The sequence below is a fragment of the Mizuhopecten yessoensis genome, unplaced genomic scaffold (genome assembly GCF_002113885.1).
Source record: "Mizuhopecten yessoensis strain PY_sf001 unplaced genomic scaffold, ASM211388v2 scaffold7529, whole genome shotgun sequence".
Lineage (NCBI taxonomy): Eukaryota > Metazoa > Mollusca > Bivalvia > Pectinida > Pectinidae > Mizuhopecten > Mizuhopecten yessoensis.
In genome coordinates this window covers 366,358-390,318 of record NW_018407093.1, presented here as the reverse complement: position 1 = coordinate 390,318, position 23,961 = coordinate 366,358, and the positions used below count along the sequence as shown (strand labels likewise).

General features: G+C 35.6%; 2 protein-coding genes across 7 annotated transcripts in view; both read right to left on the bottom strand.

Annotated features, from left to right (window-relative positions):
* The window catches only part of LOC110453881 (pleckstrin homology-like domain family B member 2), a 226,074-nt gene extending 215,581 nt beyond the window's left edge, over window positions 1-10,493 (bottom strand). For 3 of the 4 annotated variants that reach the window (XM_021503074.1, XM_021503078.1, XM_021503077.1), the window contains exon 1: window positions 10,233-10,492. The gene's annotated coding sequence lies outside the window, so the exon portion shown is untranslated. Of the gene's footprint in view, window positions 1-10,232 lie in introns of all 4 variants that reach the window. The other variant, XM_021503079.1, reaches the window with a different exon arrangement.
* A 4,108-nt stretch (window positions 10,494-14,601) lies between these two features.
* LOC110453876 (cell adhesion molecule 2-like) overlaps window positions 14,602-23,961 on the bottom strand; it is a 76,696-nt gene continuing 67,336 nt past the window's right edge. The window contains exons 2-13 of one of the 3 annotated variants that reach the window (XM_021503066.1): window positions 22,240-22,638; window positions 21,414-21,761; window positions 20,819-21,082; window positions 19,207-19,308; window positions 17,999-18,091; window positions 17,726-17,747; window positions 17,316-17,368; window positions 16,779-16,806; window positions 16,278-16,354; window positions 15,861-15,882; window positions 15,574-15,641; window positions 14,602-15,199 (exon numbers count right to left, since the gene is read on the bottom strand). In XM_021503066.1, the coding sequence (XP_021358741.1) occupies window positions 15,138-15,199; window positions 15,574-15,641; window positions 15,861-15,882; window positions 16,278-16,354; window positions 16,779-16,806; window positions 17,316-17,368; window positions 17,726-17,747; window positions 17,999-18,091; window positions 19,207-19,308; window positions 20,819-21,082; window positions 21,414-21,761; window positions 22,240-22,638 (1,538 nt within the window). In that variant the 3' untranslated portion in view covers window positions 14,602-15,137. Of the gene's footprint in view, window positions 15,200-15,573; window positions 15,642-15,860; window positions 15,883-16,272; window positions 16,355-16,778; window positions 16,807-17,315; window positions 17,369-17,725; window positions 17,748-17,998; window positions 18,092-19,206; window positions 19,309-20,818; window positions 21,083-21,413; window positions 21,762-22,239; window positions 22,639-23,961 lie in introns of those variants that run through there. The other 2 variants (XM_021503068.1, XM_021503067.1) reach the window with 2 other exon arrangements.

Sequence of the window (23,961 nt, the reverse complement as noted above, 5' to 3'; positions counted from 1 at the left end):
CCGTACTATCCTAGTCTGTGTTAGGGAGCAGTGGTCAATCCATGTGTCGGACTTACTCATGTCAAAACTGACCTCTAAACATTCTCTCTAAGAGCTGATTACATATACCGACCCATCTTGACCATTGTACCGTATTACTGAGATTCCACAGACACCTAACATTACCCTATAATTCAGTAATTAAGGAAACGAAACTAAAGGACTGTCTAGTATGTGGAGGTGTTTCTGGGGTAGGAAACGCGTAGAGATAAACGAGGAATGTAAATTGGTAAAACAAGGGAAGAATGGAGCATGGGTTGTGAGTCTGATATTTCTTATTGACAAGCTTAGACAATGATAGTTGTTCGATTCAATTGCCTGTCCAGTCCGGGAACATTTGTCTATATTGACCGGCTCCATATCTCTACACTTACCACACGTCCTTGTGTAAAATTGAATTCTAAGTGTTATAATATCAATGTTATTTGGACGCTTCTCAACCCGCCTCGCACAGCGTGAGGCCATCGTAGGAAGCAAACATTTAGATGGTGTAAGGCTATTCCAGGATGTAATTTGCACTGACAATACAAAAACTTTAATACCGTAGGTGTTAGGGAATATGAATTTTGGTTTATATAATTGATATCTAAAACTATTACATGATCATAAATTAGTTACATAAAATTATAATGGGTTTCATACAATAAAGATGTATTTGATCTGCGTTTATAGCTGAATACCTAATATAATATACATTATATCTCCACCTTCAACACGACGGTAAATAAGTCAGTCTGAAAGTACGTATTTGTGATGATAAAGGATTTCTTTGCCTCAGTTACTAAGTACTTGCTGGCACAGGCAATCCACGCGCGTGATATAACATATTTAACATTCAGAAAACATTGCATCACCAACTTAAGTTTTCAATTTTATGTTGAATATTGCGGAGCCGTTTCACAAAATAAAGCTTACGCTCCGCTTTGTTATTTCATACCCGTTTAAAATAAAACAGATACCGACTAGTGGGTGATGATTTTGTGCGTTAAACATTCTGGTTCTATATAAGGAGCTAACTGGTGGCGGGAATCCGGCGATTCCCTTTTCCTATATGGAGAACAGGTGATGTGCTGCTTTAGTGTCAGTGATGTTCCACGCTCAGTGTGATATTACTCCTGTGTTTTGTTTAGTTAACTTGCCTAAAGGGTACCTTATCATAGATTAAATATGATAATCTGATGTGAACCTAATCTATCAATGCCCTTACAGATGAAAAACACGAGTGCAGTACATCTCCCCTAGTCATCTGTTCCCGACGGAAAAGGACCTAACAGATTTAGTACATCACATGACCTTGTATGATGGCGATTACTGAACTCTTGAAATTGATTATTCTTTGTTTCTGACACCGACATTACGTTATATATCAGTACTATTTCACGGTCAAATGATCATTTCGTACGCCACTTTCTTGTGTTTTCTCCTATAATACAGAAAGTGCAAATCCCGTGTCTCGTTTCGTCTTAGTGCTATGCTGTGTGTATGCAAACGAGTGCAAATCATTTGATAATATATTGATTTTAAGTAATATTTATTCGTTTGGCCAGTGCCTATATTAGATGATACTGTCGTTATTACACATCCAATCTATATATGTCATTGTTAGGATGGTAAGGAATTCTGACAGACATTTTGTAGAGATGAAGATACTATCTTTCTGGTAGAGATTTCACACTCTACTTTACACGTTACTTTACTCTAAGACTGCCGTAGAGAATGTTGTGTCGGATGTGTTTACAATAAAAATCGATATGTGTTACAGTATAACATGTTCTCCTAAAACAGACTGTAGCATCCTATCATTTAAATACAAACCTCACAGACTCTCAACATCGACAAACAAAACCCGCTGTTAGATGTTAGATCTACTAAATCTTTAATACTGACAATCTCCACCCTGACAGAAAAAAACCTTACACTCGTCAACTCCTCTATAATAGGCTGATTCTGATCTAACATCTTAATACTATTCATAATCTGTGTTATCTATTTCATCAGCCTAAACTCCTTCCGAGAAAGCGAAACCCTTAATTAACATAAACTCCTCTAATAGAACGAATGCCATTTCCAGTCAATTTAGGGTTAAATATGTTAATAAAAATAAACTTTGTCAGCTATCATTTTTCAAAATAAGTTGGAACGTACCAGCATCAACTCAGATGTCAAAGAAAAACCCTTACGGTTGCCGCGTACATCGTCTAAAAACTTTCGTTTTCGTATTGATCAATATTTTTGATACTTGTAATTTTAGAACAGGCACGCCAGGAAATGTATAAAGAATGAAACTTACAGATAGTTAAGTGCACAAAGTTCAAAATTAATTTATCTTATCTGTCTCTCGACTTCCCTTTGATAACACACGCCGCTGGTAAACATCCAGTCACTATTCTACGCCATGCTTAAATTCTCTTGGCATGCTGATAGTGCCCTGGTGCAATTTCTCTTCCAACTCGGAGAAATGGAGGATTGTAAGCAGAAAATAATTAAACATGTGTGAAGATGAGTTGAACATTCACACAAATGCATAATTTAATTAGATGATTATGTATAAAACCGTGCCCAGTCAGCAGACTCTGGTTACCGCAAGTATATGGCCATTGACATGTCTGTGAATTGGCAAGATAAAATGATTTTTTTGTTCCTTATATATTTTTGGTTCAATTAAAAACTTGAATCATAGTCAAAATGGGTTCTTTTTAACGAGTTGAAAGTCTTTAAATGCACGAGTGTGTATTTCGAGGGTGTGGTCATTTGATTGATCGACCTGTAGAATCTTGCAATAATGTTGTAACAGACGAGATAAATTTTCCGTTACTTTGTGCCCTTGCCAAACATAACTGCACACAGAGGTAACCACGATTCTGATAGCCATACCATCAGGCACTGGAGCGCCGTGGGATTATCACGGCTAATTTAGAGACTAGTATTGATTGACGTATTGGCCCGCACACAGGACACTGTGATGTACTATATATGATCAACGTGGCATTAAAATAAGGATATACTTGTCTCATGTAAAAGGTGTAACGTCTCCGTGACTACGTCAGAACTATTATTAAAGTGTAACTACTTCAGACCGACCGTTTAACTACGTCAGAACGATAACTACCGTTTAACTCTGTCAGAATAATTACTACCGTTTAACTACGTCAGAACGATAACTACCGTTTAACTACGTCAGAACGATAACTACCGTTTAACTCTGTCAGAATAATTACTACCGTTTAACTACGTCAGAACGATAACTACCGTTTAACTACGTCAGAACGATAACTACCGTTTAACTCTGTCAGAATAATTACTACCGTTTAACTACGTCAGAACGATAACTACCGTTTAACTACGTCAGAACGATAACTACCGTTTAACTCTGTCAGAATAATTACTACCGTTTAACTACGTCAGAACGATAACTACCGTTTAACTACGTCAGAACGATAACTACCGTTTAACTCTGTCAGAATAATTACTACCGTTTAACTACGTCAGAACGATAACTACCGTTTAACTACGTCAGAACGATAACTACCGTATAACTACGTCAGAACTATTACTACCATTTAACTACAGTACTTCAGAACTATCTCTACCGTTTAACTACGTCAGAACTATTAATACCGTTTAACTAGGTCAGAACGATAACTACCGTTTAACTCTGTCAGAATAATTGCTACCGTTTAACTACGTCAGAACTATTATTACCGTTTAACTACGTCAGAACGATAACTACCGTTTAACTACGTCAGAACTATTACTACCATTTAACTACAGTACTTCAGAACTATCTCTACCGTTTAACTACGTCAGAACTATTAATACCGTTTAACTACGTCAGAACGATAACTACCGTTTAACTCTGTCAGAATAATTACTACCTTTTAACTACGTCAGAACTATTACTACCTTTTAACTATGTCAGATCTTTTACTACCGTTTACCTACCTCGGAACTATCATTACCGTTTAACTACGTCAGAACTATTAATACCGTTTAACTACGTCAGAACGATAATTACCGTTTAACTACGTCAGAACTATTGCTACCGTTTACCTACGTCAGAACTATTGCTACCGTTTACCTACGTCAGAACTATTGCTACCGTTTACCTACGTCAGAACTATTATAACTGTTTACCTACGTCAGAACTATTACTACCGTTTAACTACGTCAGAACTATTAATACCGTTTAACTTCATCAGAACGATAACTGTCGTTTAACTCTATCAGAATAATTACTACCGTTTAACTAAGTCAAAAATATTATTATTAAGAACGATTATCTTATTGATGACGTCAGAACGATCACAACTTACGTCAGGAAACGTGATATGGTTTTATGTTCATAAAACAATATGTACAATCCTGCCTGTAACCTTTGGACCGTTCTGTAAAGCTGAGCTCATGGAATCGTATTCAAACTTGCTGCGGTATATAGAAAGGCCAGTACTTGATTGTAGTCACAGTGACGGCCTCTCTTGTGGACCCGAACACAAACCTTGTGTTTTCTTCAAACAGATACATAATGGCCCGGCCTACGTCCAATCACCGACAAAGGCTTTCTCACATCGACAAAAGGAAAATCCATAACGGAAAGTCCTTACTTTTTATAGCAATTAAGGCACTGTAAGTGTAAAATGTCCTACCAACGGAAGTGTGATAATTAGTGGCGTTATACCTTTGTGATGACCGACCTCATTATTGTAAACGCCCAAATGGCGAAAACATCAGCATGTGTCTATTTCAGTTTATATATACCCCATCACGTGACAGTGTAAGTTGTGCTGTACAGCACATAGACTGCTGGTATCAAGTTTTATAAAAACCCAAGACGTTAATTACAGTATACAAGAAGTAAGTAGTAATGGAGAAATAACACGAAACGTAACGGTATACAACGAAATATAGATGACCAATTCTAAACATATTAATAACTTCAAAAAAAATCGAAAATTGTTTGTTCATTATTTTTACTGTGCCGGTATGATGGAATATAATATTTTATATGGATTTAAGTTTTAATAACCCTTTTGTTACCAATTTTGATATTTAATCTGTCTGCAATACTCAGTGTCAGCATTTGCTATTCTAACTTCTATGTAAAATATTTCACAACCCACTGGCAAGGTAAAGGAAGATGTTTCCCGATGAGTATAATGAGTGTTTACACAAGAAGAAGACATTTCCGGGTTATTGTAGGTGTGAGCTCTCTTGGCAGCAGATACTTTAATGAGGGAAAGAAATACCATCAACACCGACTGAAAGTTCCAGCTGCAGTGGCTAATCAAATCAGTTGTTACTCAAGGTGTGGTAGCCAATCAAATCATTCGTTCTTCCAGGTATTGTAGTCAATCAAATCAAGCGTTGTTCCAAGTTCTGTAACACAATAAACAAGCTGTCGTTCCAGGCGCATCAGCCAATGAAATTAGTCAATCTGTGATGTAGCCAATCAAATCAACCGCTGTTCAAAGTGCGTTACCCAATTAAATCGACATTTGTTCTGAAGGTTTATGATTTGTATGATTTTATAAACTCGTTCTCAAGTCTACAAACTTACTGCAATCATAACTTATAAAAACAAAAACTCATCCGACATTTTCTTCAAAGTTTTGAATCGCTTACAAAATAACAACAAGCTATATTGTAACAACACCAACATACTGCAGAATGCTATACTATAACACGACTCTTTGAAGCACATCGCAACACAATGACCATCGTATGGCATTGTCTCTGTGTAACTTTACCACATTCAGATGGAAGCATGTAAGCTTGCGCCCTCCATTGGTTTGCCTTTGTCCAGTTGGCATTTATATTGCCTATTAATGCCAACTGAAGGCAGTTCAGTGCTTAAATAAACACTTGTCTGTGATTGCAGGAAGTAATGAAAGCTAGGTCTGGTGAACGGTTAAATACAATGGTCGGTTCTGTGTTTGCCAAAGTAACGGTACTGGGATAATTAGGATACAATTATCTCATTACACGGAACGCCATCAAACAGCTGGTATGTTTGTCATCACAAGTCTGAATAACTTGGCATTTTGATAGAATTTACATAGAATACATGCAATGAACGGTTACATATACCCCAGTACTATTCTCTGAAAAATCAGGTCTTTAAAATACTTTGTCAGATAACGAAATGAAGTATGGCTCAACTTGCTTTAATTTGATCACGTGGTAGTATGATGACGTTATTTTACATGAGGTGGATACGAAAACAAATCTACCCTAAATCATACTATGGTCTATGAGCCCGAAAAGCGAGTATGGCATTGCCATTCATACTGGTAATACTTTAGCATATGAAAATCATGTTCGTGTTCCTAAATAAACCAAATCCAGACAGTTCTCGCAGTATTACAATAGCCCGTTCTAGCACGAGGGTATACGGCTTAACGATCCACTACATTGATTGGTATTGCACGGTAATTAGTAGGAAGTTATTGCTGTATTTATCGTTTTATGGGTAATAACTTGTAAATATCAAACATCTAATATTCAACTGTGTTGACTCTTGATAGAGTCTGATTGTTTACTCCGAGGGATAAATATGCATGAAGGGCGGCCATTTTTGTTTTACCTCAAGCCTTAAAGCATTGTCCTTTCTACTCCGAGTTGACTCTTCCCTTATTTTTTTAACCGTACTGCTAGTTATTGCCTACTAATTTCAAAGGGATTCCTGTTGATATATTTCCTAAAATGCATGAAAAGAAAAACTTTTGAATTCCTGCCAAAAAATGTAAGAAGAATTCGTCAGATGTAAAATATGAATTGTTCCCTTGCAGTTTGGTGACGACGTTGACGGGGAACCCTGTATCGTAAAACCTGCGATAGTGATGGCCGCGTGCTATAAACACGTAACCTCGCCGACATCTTATTTAGATTTATGTTACGGACATGACTATGCTCCTGATGGGGTGTTAGAGTACTGTCACAGAGGTCGACATCTGGGTCGCCGCTTGTGTATTCCCGTCTTGTACAGTTATAGTACTTGTTTTACACTTGTAAAAATCAATGTTCAGGATTTTGCACCAACGATATCACTAGCACAGATGTCTACCGTGAAAGCTTTCTCTGTAAACAGAACAACGATATTCTCATCGTAATGGTTTGGTCACCCTACATAACCTAATGACAGAACGACGGAACGTGGAATAACGGCATATGTTCTTCTCTAAAGCCTTAAATCCTACTCTACTGGCAGCCTTAAATCCTACTCTACTGGCAGCCTTAAATCCTACTCTAAAGGCAGCCTTAAATCCTACTCTAATGGCAGCCTTAAATCCTACTCTACTGGCAGCCTTAAATCCTACTCTACTGGCAGCCGTTAATCCTACTCTACTGGCAGCAGTAAATCCTACTCTACTGGCAGCCGTAAATCCTACTCTACAGGCAGCCTTAAATCCTACTCTACCGGTAGCCTTAAATCCTACTCTACTGGCAGCCTTAAATCCTACTCTACTGGCAGCCTTTAATCTTACTCTACAGGCAGCCTTAAGTCCTACTCTACCGGTAGCCTTAAATCCTATTCTACTGGCAGCCTTAAATCCTACTCTACAGGCAGCCTTAAGTCCTACTCTATCGGTAGCCTTAAATCCTATTCTACTGGCAGCCTTAAATCCTACTCTACAGCGCGTCCTATAAACACTTTACATGTCCTCGATTCCAGCAGCAGACTTATTCTACTGTGTGGACTTATATCATATTCACTCTGTGGGAACCTTCTGGCCCGCACGCAATGAACTCTTTAGGTACAAGAAGGTGGATACATTTTAAGACTGAACAAGCATAATTTCTATTTTTATTTTGAACAAAACCACCCGGATTTTCCTAAGCTGTGTTACGAAGACGTAAAACAAAGTTCCGAATTTAATTCACCACTTTCACGGCGAGGTATAATTGCTACCATTTTTACGTTGCATTATGGGAGCGTTGAATAAAATCACGAATTTCATAATTTGCATGCGTAAATACTCGGACACGCATCGGATAACGCACTTTTTCAATTTTTTTGTTGGAAAGTTTTATTGCATTTACTTACATTTTAAGACTGAAATCTGTTTGATCGCTTCTACAGAATTATGTAACACCTACATTACATTGCTATGTATCCCCTGATCCTCTCCGCTGTGTCCGTCTCTATCTTATAACGTAAGGATGATCTAAACAGGATGTTTATTTCACAGAGACCTCATACCATGCATTACCTACAGACTGACAGCGTTGTCAAGGTAACAGTCACATTTTGACCTGACATGTTTGTTCTATCGCTCGCATGCTTGAAATGATCCAAGTCCTTCTGACGCTTTGCATGCATGCTAGATAAGAAACCTTCAAAGTCAGACGTATTTATAAATTCAAGTCAATGTATGCTGACAAAAAACACACACAATGATCCCAATTCCACATTTTTTGCAATACTTTCTAACGAATAAATCACTTTTTAGAAGAGTGCGTATGCCAACAAGAAATTAATTCCCATGTTCTGTGCTGCCTTTGAGCACAAACCATGGTGAAATTTTGAAACTTTTTACAACATCCTTTCATCTGCTTTCTCAGCCTGCTATCTCTGTGCTAACATCCCAACGTACCTGTTACATGTCCCGGACACAAACCACCTTCTATGTTTGCTTAATTAACTACTGCAGACCTTATGGCGTTCACTAAATTTCAACAACTGCCAACTCAAAGTTCAAAATTACAGTAGATGTTATGTAAAATTTAGATGGAGTGAGACAATCGTTTAGGGTACGTGCAAGTATCTGTTCGCATTGGTGTTCATTGCCAAATATTGTTGGGACGTCTCCAGCTGTTTATATTACCGTGCAGCCTCGTTTTTCCGGATATCAGTGATCCGGAAAGTGATATTAAGCATGTTTATAATCTAGGACCTGTGCTACCCTACAGTCTGTGTGCAGGTTATTTGGATGTCTGAGGGGTTATCAAGTCCCATAACAAGTTTTATGTTTTGAGATTTCGATGACACATTGAAAGTAATAAATGAGATAGGAATCGTTGTAATCAGATAGATAGTCGTTCACAATTTCAAAAACTGAAAAAAAGACAAAGCAAGTAAGGTGAGAGATTGTATGTCACCAAAGTTTAACAGTGATTCCCTGATAGACAGTTTCTGTTCAAATTACCATAATACCAATTGTTAAATTCCAAGGGACCGAAAAGCATTAACTGAAAGTTAAGATCTCTACAACACTAGGTCGTAGGTGCGTATCCAGCCAGCGACAGGACATGCTTATATTCGTTAGAAAGATACTTTTCCTTCACAGGGAAGAATGTTATATTGTTTGTTCTTGGTATATCGTAGGGTAGAATATTTGGTTTTGGTATAGAGTATTATATTGTCTGTTTTGTGTATATCGTCGGGCGGAGAGTATTATATTGTCTGGTTTTGAAATATCACGGTTTCTGTTGAAGTATAAATGAGCCGTTTGAAATACGGAATCATAACAAGCATAACACCTATACACCTCCTGTACATACACATACTCACACATATGACGATATTTATAGGATAGATAATGTGATATAGACGAGCAATGCAAATCCTGTTTACTGCCAGTCATCCCCTTGAATATGAAGCGCCTTAGATGTATGTCCTTCAAATAAGATAGGGCGCTATATAAATGACAAAAGACCTCTATGATATATTTTAAGTTTAAGAGGTTATGTTGTCCTAAAGTGAACGGGATACAAGCCACGTGTACTCTTTTTCAACACTGCTTTCCTAAACATTGCATGTCGCTGTTCAACATCCTTGCAAGATCAAGCTTGATTTTTAAGCTTCAGAAAAACTCAGCGGTGGATTTTTTCTTTTTCTATCATTGTTATATAAGTGGCGACAATTCTAACAATAATGATTTGTAAAAAAGATTAGTTTTCCGGTACTATACGTCTGGGAATAGTTTTCCAAACGTCACTCAAATCTGCAATTTTACTGAAGATATAACATTTATAGACAGACTATAAATGTACTATCTCTGTATATATTCACAATAGGGATGTGCAAATCATATTGTCTACATACAAGTTTAAATGTGATCGATTCAATTAAACAACATGCAGGCCGTTCGCTGTTTGAAATTAAAGATTGCACTGTTTTACATATAAAACAGAGTTACAGTCTAATAGGAGGCCACACTATATAACAAAGAACTATAAAATGATGACAGACTAACCTGTATCGTATTATTGGATGACCGTCGATTTTCCAGGTAAATATAGATAATCCGCAAGTTAAACATCCACAAAAAAAACCGTGAGTAAACACAGGATATTATCTCCCGGCCATAGTTATACAATCAATATTGTATAATAAAAGTATCCTATTTTCCGAGAAATTCAATAAAAGTATCTGCACACAGCCCTCACACGGTGAACGGGCATCTCACTAGTGCTACACTAATCCAGGCGACGGACACTTTACACACTGAATTAGGAATCAATCCCTGGTACATTAACAAACTTGTATACACGTATAGCGTCAGGCAGGCTCACTGCACCAAATACAGTATACAGCTGACTGACAGTATCACCAGTTACCAGTAGGCTCTTCTCGTGCTCTGCAATCTCTCTTCTACTACTTCAAAATGGGACCTTTAAAACTTAATTACGTGAACAGGAAAAATGAGATAGTTTTATTTTATCATACAGTATTTCACAACTATATAATCCGAACTGTAGTTTTTTTTTCCTGGCCATCATAGAATGTGATGGCCAGAGTTGTACTTTGGGAATTCCGTTACGTAGTATCAATAACTCATAATGGCTGACAGTTTATCAAAAGACCACATCATTTTTGCTATTTAATCCTTAACTCATAACAACAGCAGGTGTATATTTACAAGTTACAATGACATATTTAGACTTTGACATTTATCTCGTCATGACTGCCATTCATCTATATCTCACAGTAGCTTTGACATTTATCTCGTCATGACTGCCATTCATCTATATCTCACAGTAGCTTTGACATTGAATTTAACGTCACAGTAAGTTTGACTATTTAAAGGTCAATTCATATTCACCTCTGACATTTATCTTTAGATAACATTGACATTTGACATATATATGTTTATAGATTACAATGACCTTAAACATTTTTCTATAGATTTCTGCGACATAAATGATTAAACGTTTATCTTAAGATAACTGTGACCTTTGATAAGTATCTATATATAGCTTTAACATTTGACATTTATCTTTTGAAAAAAAAGACATGTAACTTTTGTCTATTGCTAACTGTGACCTTTGACATTTATCTATAGATAACTGTGACCTTGATAGTTATCTATAAAAACAGTGGACTATGACATTTATCAATAGATAAATGTGACCTTGACATTTATCTATAGATAACAGTGACCTTTGGCATTTATCTATATATACCTGTGACCTTGATAGTTATATATATGTAACAGTGGACTATGAGATTTATCAATAGATAAATGTGACCTTTGAAATTTATCTATAGATAACTGTGACCTTTGACATTTATTTATAGATAACAGTAAACTTTGACATTTATCTATAGATAACTGTGACCTTTGACATTTTTTTATAGATAACTGTGACCTTTGACATTTATCTATAGATAACAGTAAACTTTGACATTTATTTATAGATAACAGTAAACTTTGACATTTATCTATAGATAACTGTGACCTTTGACATTTATATATATATATAACTGGTGACAGCTCTAGTTTGTAACTGTTATCCGCATTATAAGCTTACAAAGGATAACACTTGTTTGGTCTAAATCTGAGCATTATCGTGACGATAAAAATGTTCTCACATCATCCTAATTATGGCCTTGAGGTATATTTGAAGCCTTATTAAAAGTTGCATTAATAGGTTTTCAAAATCTAGAATACCATAATAATATGGTTTTGTTATATAGGATATAGGATCAAACACAAGTTTCCATTGCCTTAGATTAATAAAACGAGTCCAATATCTTTCCTTTCAGCGAATCCCAGCAAATTTCCATCAATCTAATAAATAATACAAACAACCGTCAGATCCCTTTATCCCATAATCAGCTAGTTTTGCGAATATTTCGAAAAAGAGGATTTCTAGGCCATTACGGAAGTATAACATTTTGTCATTTTGTCTCATTTGCATCATAATATATTCTAAGTGTGTGTGACGTCATTTACTTATCATTTGATGACGTCACAATAGTTGATATTGCAGGAGAGAAGAAGTCAACCTATATTTTGGGTATGTTGACTGAATATAACACGACAGTCTTACATGTATAATGTAACTTATGTTTTTAGACATTAATTATGCTGTATATGACAACATATGTACAGTGTTCGTCTCGGACGGTTTATCAGCCAGTTAATGATAGTCAAAGGGAGGTAACCACATCTTACACTTACAACAACACCTTCCTTATAGCAGCCTCGATATCCAGGGGTTACGCTCACTTCGGATTCGATCTCTACAACCCTGGATTATGTCATAGCAAAATTGAAGGCACGAAGATAGCTGTTTGATTGGTTTCAGGTGACAAAAACTGACCAGTCGCTAGGCTGATACCTGTCCTTTGACAGCCTTTAAAGCCTGTCAATTTTTACCGTTACGTGACTGCGAGATTATTTTATTGCACATCTAAGGATCGAACTAGTCTTCTTGTCTCATCAACAAGGTGGCGCATACCGAGCCTGCCATACGACACAGAACATACTATGTTATTTCGGCACCTACAATCAGATCAGTTTAACTCTGGGCTGAATGAGAATCTTAATTAATTTGCATTGTGTATCCGAGTGCGGCTTGGATAATCAGAAATGGTCCTGTACCGGTAATTCAATCGTTGCTTAGCGTACATACCTATGTATGTTATGATGATTTGTAGAGCGGAGCGGGAGTTGTACAAATGTAAATTATATTTCTATAACATAAAAGTGTCATTACTTAACTCACCATTTACCGTGTCCGTTATATATTTAACCGTTTACCAAAACCCCGCTAGGTGTCAGTATTGCAGTTATTTTGTGCCGCGTTATATTATATTTATAAGTTATGGTCTTTTGTTTGGGGTGAATATAACATGATAAATTTATATTGACCGATACGAAAGAAAAGTCAACATCAATATTAAGGGCTGTATAACCATATATTTTCCGAAACAGAAGTTTTTAATAATTTTATGATTTATGTTTAATACTGTTTTAATAATTATACAAGATGAAACGTATGAAAATCTAACGGAGGAAAGTACTGCATTTGGCAGGGAGCATTGTGATATACCATTGCAATGACGTCATTATTATCTTTATTTCCGCCAATGTGAAGATTACATAAACAGAATAGCTACATATAAGTATCAATCACTATATGTACGTGAACATTGGAAAGTACACATTTATCGTTATTTTGATGTGTACATATATATTTTATAAGAGAAAGAAGATGTACATTATAATTGGCATCCTTACTTAAATATATATAATCAAATGATTTGTAGTCATTTTTTAATATTTGATACACATATGTTACTACCCCTAATATTAAATAATCAATATCTTTAGATGGCAATTCATAATTAAATTCACTACCTAATAAGGTTTAAGGCAAATCAAAATCTGGTAAATTATGCAAATGAACATTAAATTGAATAACCTAAATACTAATTAATGTGTCATCTAATATTGTTAACTGACCACTTATCCGTGTAATATAAATTTAGGATGAACTCCTTTGAGAAGTTTAAACAAATTATATATCATTTTTTTTTATTAAAGATATTTTTCAAAAAAGAGTCAGTGACATAAGTAAATATGCTAAAGAAAAAAACAAGAAACAATAAAATGTCAGTATTTTGTTATATGATGAAAGGATACCAATTTGACGTAATATGTTAATCCTGGTAAATTTTGTTTTGTTCCGACTGTATGCAGAAAACAATCATTCATTATCTCCGTAGTGTGTTATCAGAAGTCTATGAACGTTTGAAAAATTGATAAGTTTAGTAGTCTCCCGTAAAAAGAGGAAGAGCAAATTCTTAAACTAACGCTATTATCTAACAAAGGCAGTTTTTGTTACCCTTACCCCTTATTTGAAAGAAAAAAGAAATATTCCTTTTCTTAAATATGTAAATATTCAATGGATCAAGATAATTTGTTTCTCTTCATAAAACTGACGCCAACATGTGTTTTTTGTGCTTCTCCGTTATTTATTTTTTTGTATTATTCTTCACCAGGATAATAAATCAATAGAGCTTCAGTCGAACTAAAAAAGTAATGAAATAACAACTTTTAATAATTTTTCCACTTTGTTGCATATTATATTATTAACATTGAACAATCAAATCTTGCATAGCAAAAATCAACTTGCTACAGTTAAAAACAGTGATACAATGACACTTTTAGTGACGTAACAACAAAAATGGTTATCATTGCATGAAATACACATTTTTTTCGGATATTCAAATGACCGCCGAATTAGTAATTTTTTAAAATGTAAAAAAAAGATTCTGGAAATACATGTAATAGACATGTATTTTTTTTACACTTTTTTCAGATGCATACGAAAATAAATTTTATAGAAACCCGTTTCACTAGTTCAATACCAGATTCGAACGTGAATTGAATCTCAGATGAGTACATTCTTAAATTATTCAGAGCAAATGTCTTTTTTATCAACTGTAAGAAATAAGAAAAAAATCTGAGCGGAACTTAGTGTGATATTAATATTAAATGTGATATAAAAAAGCATATTTAGTGTGTATACAATTTTTTCAAAATAATTAAGAAATAAACAAAACTATACATAACAAATGTTCGACAAAAACAGTAATACAACAACCAAATCGTTACAGAACTACGTAAAAACATTGTACTTGTGTTAATACTATTAGAAAACGGAGAGAAATATTGATTTGCCCTCTCGTGAAATTATCCACGATGTAAAAACGATTTATTATAATGTGTAGTCTGTTGTTCTTATTTTCCTGAAACTTTTGATTTTAATGAAACAAATTGTCTGAGCTCTTAACTGCAGCTAAAAACAGACATTTTCAAATTTAGGCTCCGCCTCTTTCTTTTTATAGTCTGGGCCCTGGTTTAACGCTATTTTCCGACAGTTGGTGTGTTCCCGGAAAAAGCCATGTTGACGTAGGACCTGGTATACCCTACAACAGATATTCACAAAGAAATTATATTACTGAAGTATTATCTTACATTGAATAATATACAAATCAAATATACGTCATTTTACAGTGTAATATCAAGAAATGTTGCTTAAAGTTCTTTCTTTACATTACTGAATTAAAATGATACAATTACAAATACTGTTTGTTTCTTACTCGATTGCTGACTTTCAATACATTGTGTTGTTGAAACGTTTCATACCTATACAGTAAGAAGATAAGAGGACCATTTTGATTGACTATAAGCGGTGTTCTGTGATGTCACACTGTTAACACTGAACATCCCTATATTACCGTCCTCTGTTCCATGTATCCTGTCATAAACACTGAATATCTCTATCTAATAGTTAACTTACCGTCCCCTGGTCCATGTACCTCGTCGTAAAGACTGGGGGCGGGCTGATCTTTTATCATATCATCATTTCTGTAACACGAATGAGAGAGTTAAAACAAACGGGTATCATTGGATATTATATTTATATGGATAACGACTATTTAATGGAATTCACAACAAACTACTAGTAACGTTGAAAAGTAAGTTTCATCAGACAACTGACAGTGTAGTATATACGGATGACGTTTGACGTATGTGTTTCAGAGAGTGTAATATCCGTATGTTGTTATGGTATTTACTCCAACTTACCTGTCTAAGCGGCCTTGTTCACCTACAACAAAAGGACATCGACATCAATACTCAATATATCTTTTGTGTGATACTCTTTTTCAATTACCAAAATCCTTTCTTATGTATGTGACACTTAAATTAAAATTGTAGAAATGACAAAGTCAGCATTCGATATTGCTTAAAGCGCATCCAAATAAAGTAAAATTTAAATTTAAAACCGTGTACGTGCGGTGATAGGGATATATGCTGCATGCATTACGCAGTCAACAAACCAAACTGTCCTATATACAATTATACATGTTAAAACTTCCCTTTAATTACATTAACATATTGATATCAAGACAAAATTGTAATTTAGAATTTATAACCTTATTTTTAACTGCACATTCACTTGCATGTTACTTTAGGCAACGCTAAACACGGTCATCACCTTACCGTTAGGAGGTTGTCCGAGCGCCTGATACACAGATGGTCCGGCGATATCAGCCGAGTCTAGTTGTTGGTATCGAGATCTGTTGAGATACAAAAAATAGTTTTGTCGAACAAATCTGATACTTACACTACTTACAACTCATTCCTATGTTTTTTGTCCAACCTGACATTTTACTAGTAACCAAACGTACTATTTATAGAATGTAACTGAGGCTTCAATTATAACGAAGAAATGACCATGAGCCAAGAAATATGTGCATTATATTTCTGTAAAACCGATCCATTCATCAAAAAGTTTTACTACAGAGGGAACACACATTTATTCTGTAAACTTGAGACCTCCACATAAAAATGTGAGTAAATTGTGTTATCGAAGTTTTTTTACACTAACAAATACTGTTATTAGTCATATTATCAGTCATCCTCGCATACGTTATATCTGAATTATCGAACGAGGGAGGACCTACTTTAGGTAGACAATGTGTTTATCTATGATAGCATTACCTTTCGTCTTCATCGTGGATTGTACTGACTGAAAATTAAAATTCAATATTATTTTATTGGAGAATACTACATCCGATGCATATGAAGGTGTTGGAAAACGAAAGTGAAAGAAGGAAAGATAAGCAAAGGGACACTTGAACAATACAAGGAAACAGAACCAAGAGTTCCAAAAAGAAAAAAAAAATCTGCTTCATCAATGAACATCTAGGTCACATCTAATATCACGTCCTCAAAGTAAGAAGCAGTGTAGTGCAACGTAATCACAGGACACACTGATGAGCATGATAAAAACACCGAGCTCTTATCGTATAAGGAGATAACATATTTTCCACTGAGATCTTGACCTCGACCATTAAGTTCCCCATCTCCTATATTTCTCGATGCATTGTGTTGTAAGTTTCTCCGTTTAAACTGTTGGTAAATGATATATGGATGCAGTGTAGGTAACAAGTGACAGGCGAGCGCCAAATGCCCGGAATGGGAATGGCAATTTTTATTCGCCGTCATCTTACAAGAAAATGATAATTTGCTATTTACCTGAATGATGAACCCCATGAAAGTGACTTGATTCCTCAATTTTCGAAAATTTGCTGGAAATTGAACAGGCCTTTATTGAATGAATTAATTATCAAAATGTGATATCTATTCTCCCAATTACTAAACGGCTTGTATCATATGCGGTAGTTACACTGATTTAAAATGTTAAGATGACATGTAATGGAGTGATCTAACTATGAAACTTGTATCTATGTTATTTAGCCATTTCGACTGATCTTATCAATTATTATGGTACCAAATAATTATTTTCTGCATGCACAGTATGTTATGATTTTATCCCGACAAAAATATCATTGAAAAACATAACGGTTGAAACTTCTATGACGGAGAAAGGGCAATAAAAGTACACAGACAGAACTGCATTTTGTTAATATAGAAAATATACTTACAAACATGGCAGTTTTTTGTTTCCTAAAACGAACACATTATTTGTGGTAATTTTGTGCAATTGAAATATATATGATGGATTTATATTTTTATTTTGCAAATATACAATATTTTGCTAATTGTAGATTAATCAATTCACATATATTACCACATTTCGGGAACTATTAAGTCGACATCAAATACATTTCCTTACAAAAATCCTTGCAAATCATGTTCATTGGATTTTGAATAAACACAATATATATAATTTTCAGGACTTTCAGTTATATACTCACGACTTATGAATATCCAAATAACGACGGTGACTATCAGCAGGATCAACGATATACACAACATCACAGCCCCAGCTGTATACAGGCGTGTTGAATCTATATAAACAATGTATGTTTTAGTTTAAAACAGTATATGCCCCTCCTCTCATAACAAGAACATCTCGGTAGAGAAAAGCGGAAAAAATAAAACTAGTGGGAATGCTAAAAGGACATTATATATCAAACAATATTGTTTAAACTCAAATTACTTGCAAGTTGTAAGGATGTGGGAAGAACAACTTTGTGTGCATTTTAAATTGATGATTCCTATAATAAATCATATGGATCCTTAGCGCCCTTATTTGTCTATGGGTTTTTGTTAGCACATCCTTTCGGTGGTTTATACATAACTATACTGACCTCGATCGTCAGTCTCTGTTTCCACGTCCTGTTGGGGGTTAACATATGTATATACTTACCTCGATCGTAGGTCTCTGTTACCACGTCATGTCAGGGGTTTATATTTGTCTGTACTTACCTCGATCGTCGGTCCCTGTTACCACGACATGTCGGGGGTTTATATATATCTATACTTACCTCGATCGTCCTATTACGAGGTGTACATATACAAATACTTACTGCTTTCATTGGTCTCTTGCTCTTTGATACTGTGTCCTGTCATTTGGTCTATATTCATACTTTGGTACTGCGTCTTGGTGTTTGGTATATATATATATATGTTTTGATACTTGCCGCTGTCATCAATCTCCTGCCGTTTGGTCTTGGTTATTTGCCCTTTGGTACTGCGTCCTGCCGTGTGGGCTAGATATATATAGGATCTTAAATGGGTTTTCATTTCATATAAGATTTTATGAAACGAGTCTTAGGAGTTTCTATTTTTGCGAGCCATGGCGGGCAAAAATTAAAACTTCGGTACGAGTTTCATAAAAGCTCATATGAAATGAAAACAAACTCATAAAACTTACTTTTGGACAGGTTTTAAAGCCAACATGTAGATGGCTTTATCAAACGGAAAACAGCCATTTTGTTGCACCATTCACAGTTTATGACGTCACGTCATTGTCCATATTATGACGTCACAATCGATTTCTGACTGGCACATCCAATGAAAAACGCTCCATGGTATATTAAGCTAGTGACATATGTAAAAATATTACACGGGCGAATTCACTGGATAACAGGCCGATTATGTGATAAATATTGATACTTACCGCCGTCATCAATTGTCCGCTTTATGGTGCAGCCTCCTGACGTCGGGTTTACAGATGGAACTGTCGTGGTAGTAGTCGTGGGTATAGTGGTATGTTGAGTTTCTGTAAAACAGTCATGCATAATTATCCTATGTTCTTATACGTAAATCAGGCCCCAGCAAACACACGCTCCCTGGTTGTTCTTATGACTTACAGTTGTAATGGATATTTTTGATTTTTTCAACTATTTGTTATTTTAATGGTTAAATTTCCTGATTAAAATCAGTTTTGAGGTTTCATACAATGAATGTTTTCAATAATATTAAAATAACGAAGTACTTGCCGAATCAGTGCCCAGCAAACACACGTCCTCTACTATGTATGGTTTTATTGCCATGGAATGTTTATTTTTGAAACTATTCGAATTTGAACCGTTAATGTGGTAGATTAAAATCAGTATTTGGTTTTACACAATGGATGTTTTCCATGATATTACATAACGTTTAGAGTCCCGTCTCTGTTGAAAGATATTTCAATCACAGATTAATCATATAACAGGCAGTGTGTCAGAGTTGTCTCCCTTATAACGTTCGAGGAGTCAGGTATTTTTTCCAAATATTTGGTGAGTGATAAAAAGCCGCGTTTCCTTTTATTTAAGGAATGATTTTTATTTTTTCAACATTTATGAGGGCATAACAACAATGGGTTTATGGACATATTGAATGCATCGCGTTAGCGATTCATATAAAATATGTCCAAAAACCCATTTTTGTTATGACCTCATAAATGGTGAAAAAATAAATATCATTCCTTATATTTACATTGACGAATCCTTTCAGTGGATCGATATAACAACGAATAAAACAAATAAACAGGGTTTGTTCCTGCTTATACACGGGTGCAACGCAGTGGCGAGAATAGGGTTTTTTCGCGGGGAAATGTGACACTATCGTGAGAGATCTTAGCAACCGTCAACAACAATAACACAACAAAATGTAGTTCCATATTCAATGTTTGTTTGTAGCACAGGACACGTGAATACGTGGATAGTTCACAAAGCACAGTTCAATAATATTTTAAGATGTAAGAATTAAGCATCTAGGTCGGTCGGTCCGAGTGAGTAGTTTTAGTAATGTATTACTACGCAGTGTGGGCAGGTTACTATCAGTTCCCACGGGCTGAGATTCTTTGAACACCTGTGTTATGCATTTATGAATGTAATTTTTGTCAATGGGTCTAAGCATACAGAATGTAAATATTGTATAATAATATGATTTTACTATCCTCGATTCGAGGGGTTGGGCTCACTTACAATCACTGTCCATATAACCATATTCAAGGAGTGCAGGTGAGCACAGAACATGAGAGGGCGTAACCATTGGTATTTCGAGGATTTGGTATTATATTCTCTACAAGCAACAACTTGAATTAATGACGACTCAGCATCATCAACTTATCCCTCATGCACGGAAAATAACGATTATATTGACATTACTCATTAGTTACGAAGTCAGTTTCTGGTAGTATTCTTAGCTTCACTTTAGTAATAATTTCCCTTCCCCATATCGTTAATACATATTTATTGTTATATAGTGCAGCGTTAAACTGGCATCACTGTATTATCTAGTCCTACCTATGGTAATGCTGACTGTACTGGTCATGTTGTACGTGTTCCCGTTAAAGTTGTTCGTGGCCTCACAGACATAGTCTCCTGATTGGGCAATCTTGATGTTGGTCAGTTGAAGCTGTGCTGAGGTGCCGACCTGTCTTCTATGAACCCACCAAACATACATAGGAGTAGGGTTACCCTTGGCAGCACAGGTCAAGGTCAAGGTGGTGTCCTCGTAATGAGCTGCTGCGTTTGGACTCTTTATAATGGTAGGCGCTCTCACTTTGTCTGTTTGACATAAAACAACATTATTCATGTACAACTTAAGATACGGATAAAGAGCTAACAGACAACCTTAGTATCATAATATTCCTTTCATCTAAACAACTTAGTTAGAGTCAAAGAATTATTTTCTTCATTTATTACACTTATTTATATGACCAAAGACATTTGTAACGCTAACATTTATCACCATATCATATGTTTTTCCTTTTTACTGTTATCAACAGAAAGGAGATATTGTTCAAAATGACTCAATACTTTCGCCATAACAGCATACAACATCATTAAGAATCCTTTTATAATTGATAACCAAATAATAAGATACACATTTACTTACAAAACACGTTGATGACATCGGTCAGTTTAAAGTAGGCGGTGTCTGTGGGGTCGCTGATGGTTACGTGTTGTAAGGCACACCTAACAAAGATACCGTTGTCGTCTTTGGTCATCGGTATAGAGATGACACTACTGCCGGTGAAGGTACAGTCGGTACTAGGGGATGTCTGTGTGGTAGAGACTATGGTGGTACCAGTAGGGACTGTGGTACCTTTGTACCTGGTCCATGAGAAGGTCCCTGCCGGCCGACCAACGTTACCGGTACAAGTGAACGTGACCGTCTGTCCCTCCTCAACATTAGATGACGGCACCACTTCCACTTCATTAAATTCTATGGCCTTAGGCTTTGCTGTGAACATCAAGTAGAGGTATGTATACATGGAACATTTATATACATACACGAGTATTTTGGGAATTTATCATCTGTAATAAACATGTAAGAATGATGTGAAGTAGGTCGAACATCTAGGTAAACAATAACTTATATTTATATACCATTAACCTTCCATACATATATAGAGCGCAACAAAATAAGTTCCTTTTACGATATTATATTAGGTTCAGTACCCCTCATTAAGTGCTTCAAGAAATATCTCTAAAAGGGCCAAGTTGTGATAAACGCTGTAACAAAAAGGTTTCCCTGCGGTCCATAGAAGCTAAACCCTTCTATGGTTAAAATTCTTTGCAAGGAAATGCCTTCTTGTGTATATTTTTTCGGATATAATTAAAGATCTGACTACAAGTAATTTATCGTTGGTACTACACGAACATTAAAAAACATATATTAATAGATCATGGATATCATAATGATATAAACCAACACTTACCTCTGACTGTAAGACTGGTGACGCTGGCCGGTTTGATCAGTGCACCATTACTAACTCCAACTACATAACATTCATATTTACGCTCATCACCACATACCACACTTGTAAACTTGATCTTAGCTGTGAGGGAGGAGTCTGTCGGGTTTGTTAGAACTACTCGTCCAGAAACAGGGTTGGTGAAATTATTTAACCATGCATGCCTCTGTGATGATCCTGGAGGATAAAACTGTGCTATATGTTTATATGTTTCAGAGTCTTTTGAGGTCTCTCTGTTCCATAAAATGGAAAGCACTGTATCAACGGATGCAAGACTATATGTACACACAAGTTCCACTTCATTGTTCCCCAGAAGACCCACTGGGTTAACTGTCGTTGTGACAGAAATATCACCTTGTATACCTGAAATGGTCAACACAATTCATAGTTATGTAAATGGTGGGTTGCATTTAATGGTATGTCCATCAGTCCGAGCACCTCTAATACTTACAATACAAGTATCATTGCAGCAGGTATGTATAAGTACTTGGAAATATTGATGTAACATTCTGAACAATTTATTTTTTATTACAATTTCGCGGTTATTTTCAAATATTGGTCAATGTTTAAAAACTCGTTTGTAATACCGTCGTTTTTTGGCGTCATGGAATGCGTTAACCGGATACTCAAAAGGACATACTACCTTAACCCTCGACAAGATGTGTAAGCTGTTTCATGGAACATGGCCTGTCTCACCATACAATAGTAAATCCTATGACGCACGTGCGGACTCATACACGGACGCACGCATTTATACTTTTTCACAGGGATAAACAAAGGTGTACTAATATATACATATATGTTTAAGTACCTGAAAATGTTTATGTAATGATAAGGTCGTTTGAGTCAAGTACACGTGTCCTGTTAGGAAAACATTCCCTTTGTCTCTTGTGTTCTGTCCGATGAGTGTTCGTTACTGTCCGTGCAGGTGGTTTTTTTATATCTCCGAGGAAAAACGTATATAACTGTTGTTAAACAAAATCTGAAATTCACAAAACAAATGCCCTAGTAAAGTTTGAGCTACAGTATAATTAACATTACTTTCCCGAAAAACATTTTACATTACGGTAACGTTGAACATATTTATGTACATGGATATTTAATTTCATCTACTATTAAGTTGTGTTAGTGACTATAGTTATATGTTCCGTGGACGACGTCCAGTAAGTATATGTCCTATATACTCCACCATTAAGGAGACACGGTAGTCTAGTGGTAAGACGCCGGGCTCGTGACCGAAGGGTTGTGGGTTCGAGGCATGTCACGTTACTGCGTTGTACCTTTGAGAAATATACTTTACTCCGCTTGTTCAATGTTCCATTTCGCGTCATTTTCAAAACTTGGTTGGTAAGAGTTTAAAACGTCGTTTGTACTAACGCCATTTATGACGTCAATTAATGTGGATACACAAAGGAACATACTACCTTAACCACAGACAAGTTGTGTTAAAACCGTCTCATCACACAATAGTAAGTCCTACGACGCACGCACGGACTCACACACAGACGCACGCATTTATATTATTCTTTTTGAAGTTTAATTCGAGGTACGATAAATTTGATTTATCTTTACGAAGTCAAGGTCTAATCACGTATTTAAAAAAATCAATCCTCAATATTTATAGATAACAGAACAACATATTCGTTTTGACATATAATGATTTTTTTTCAACTCAATTTGGGTCAA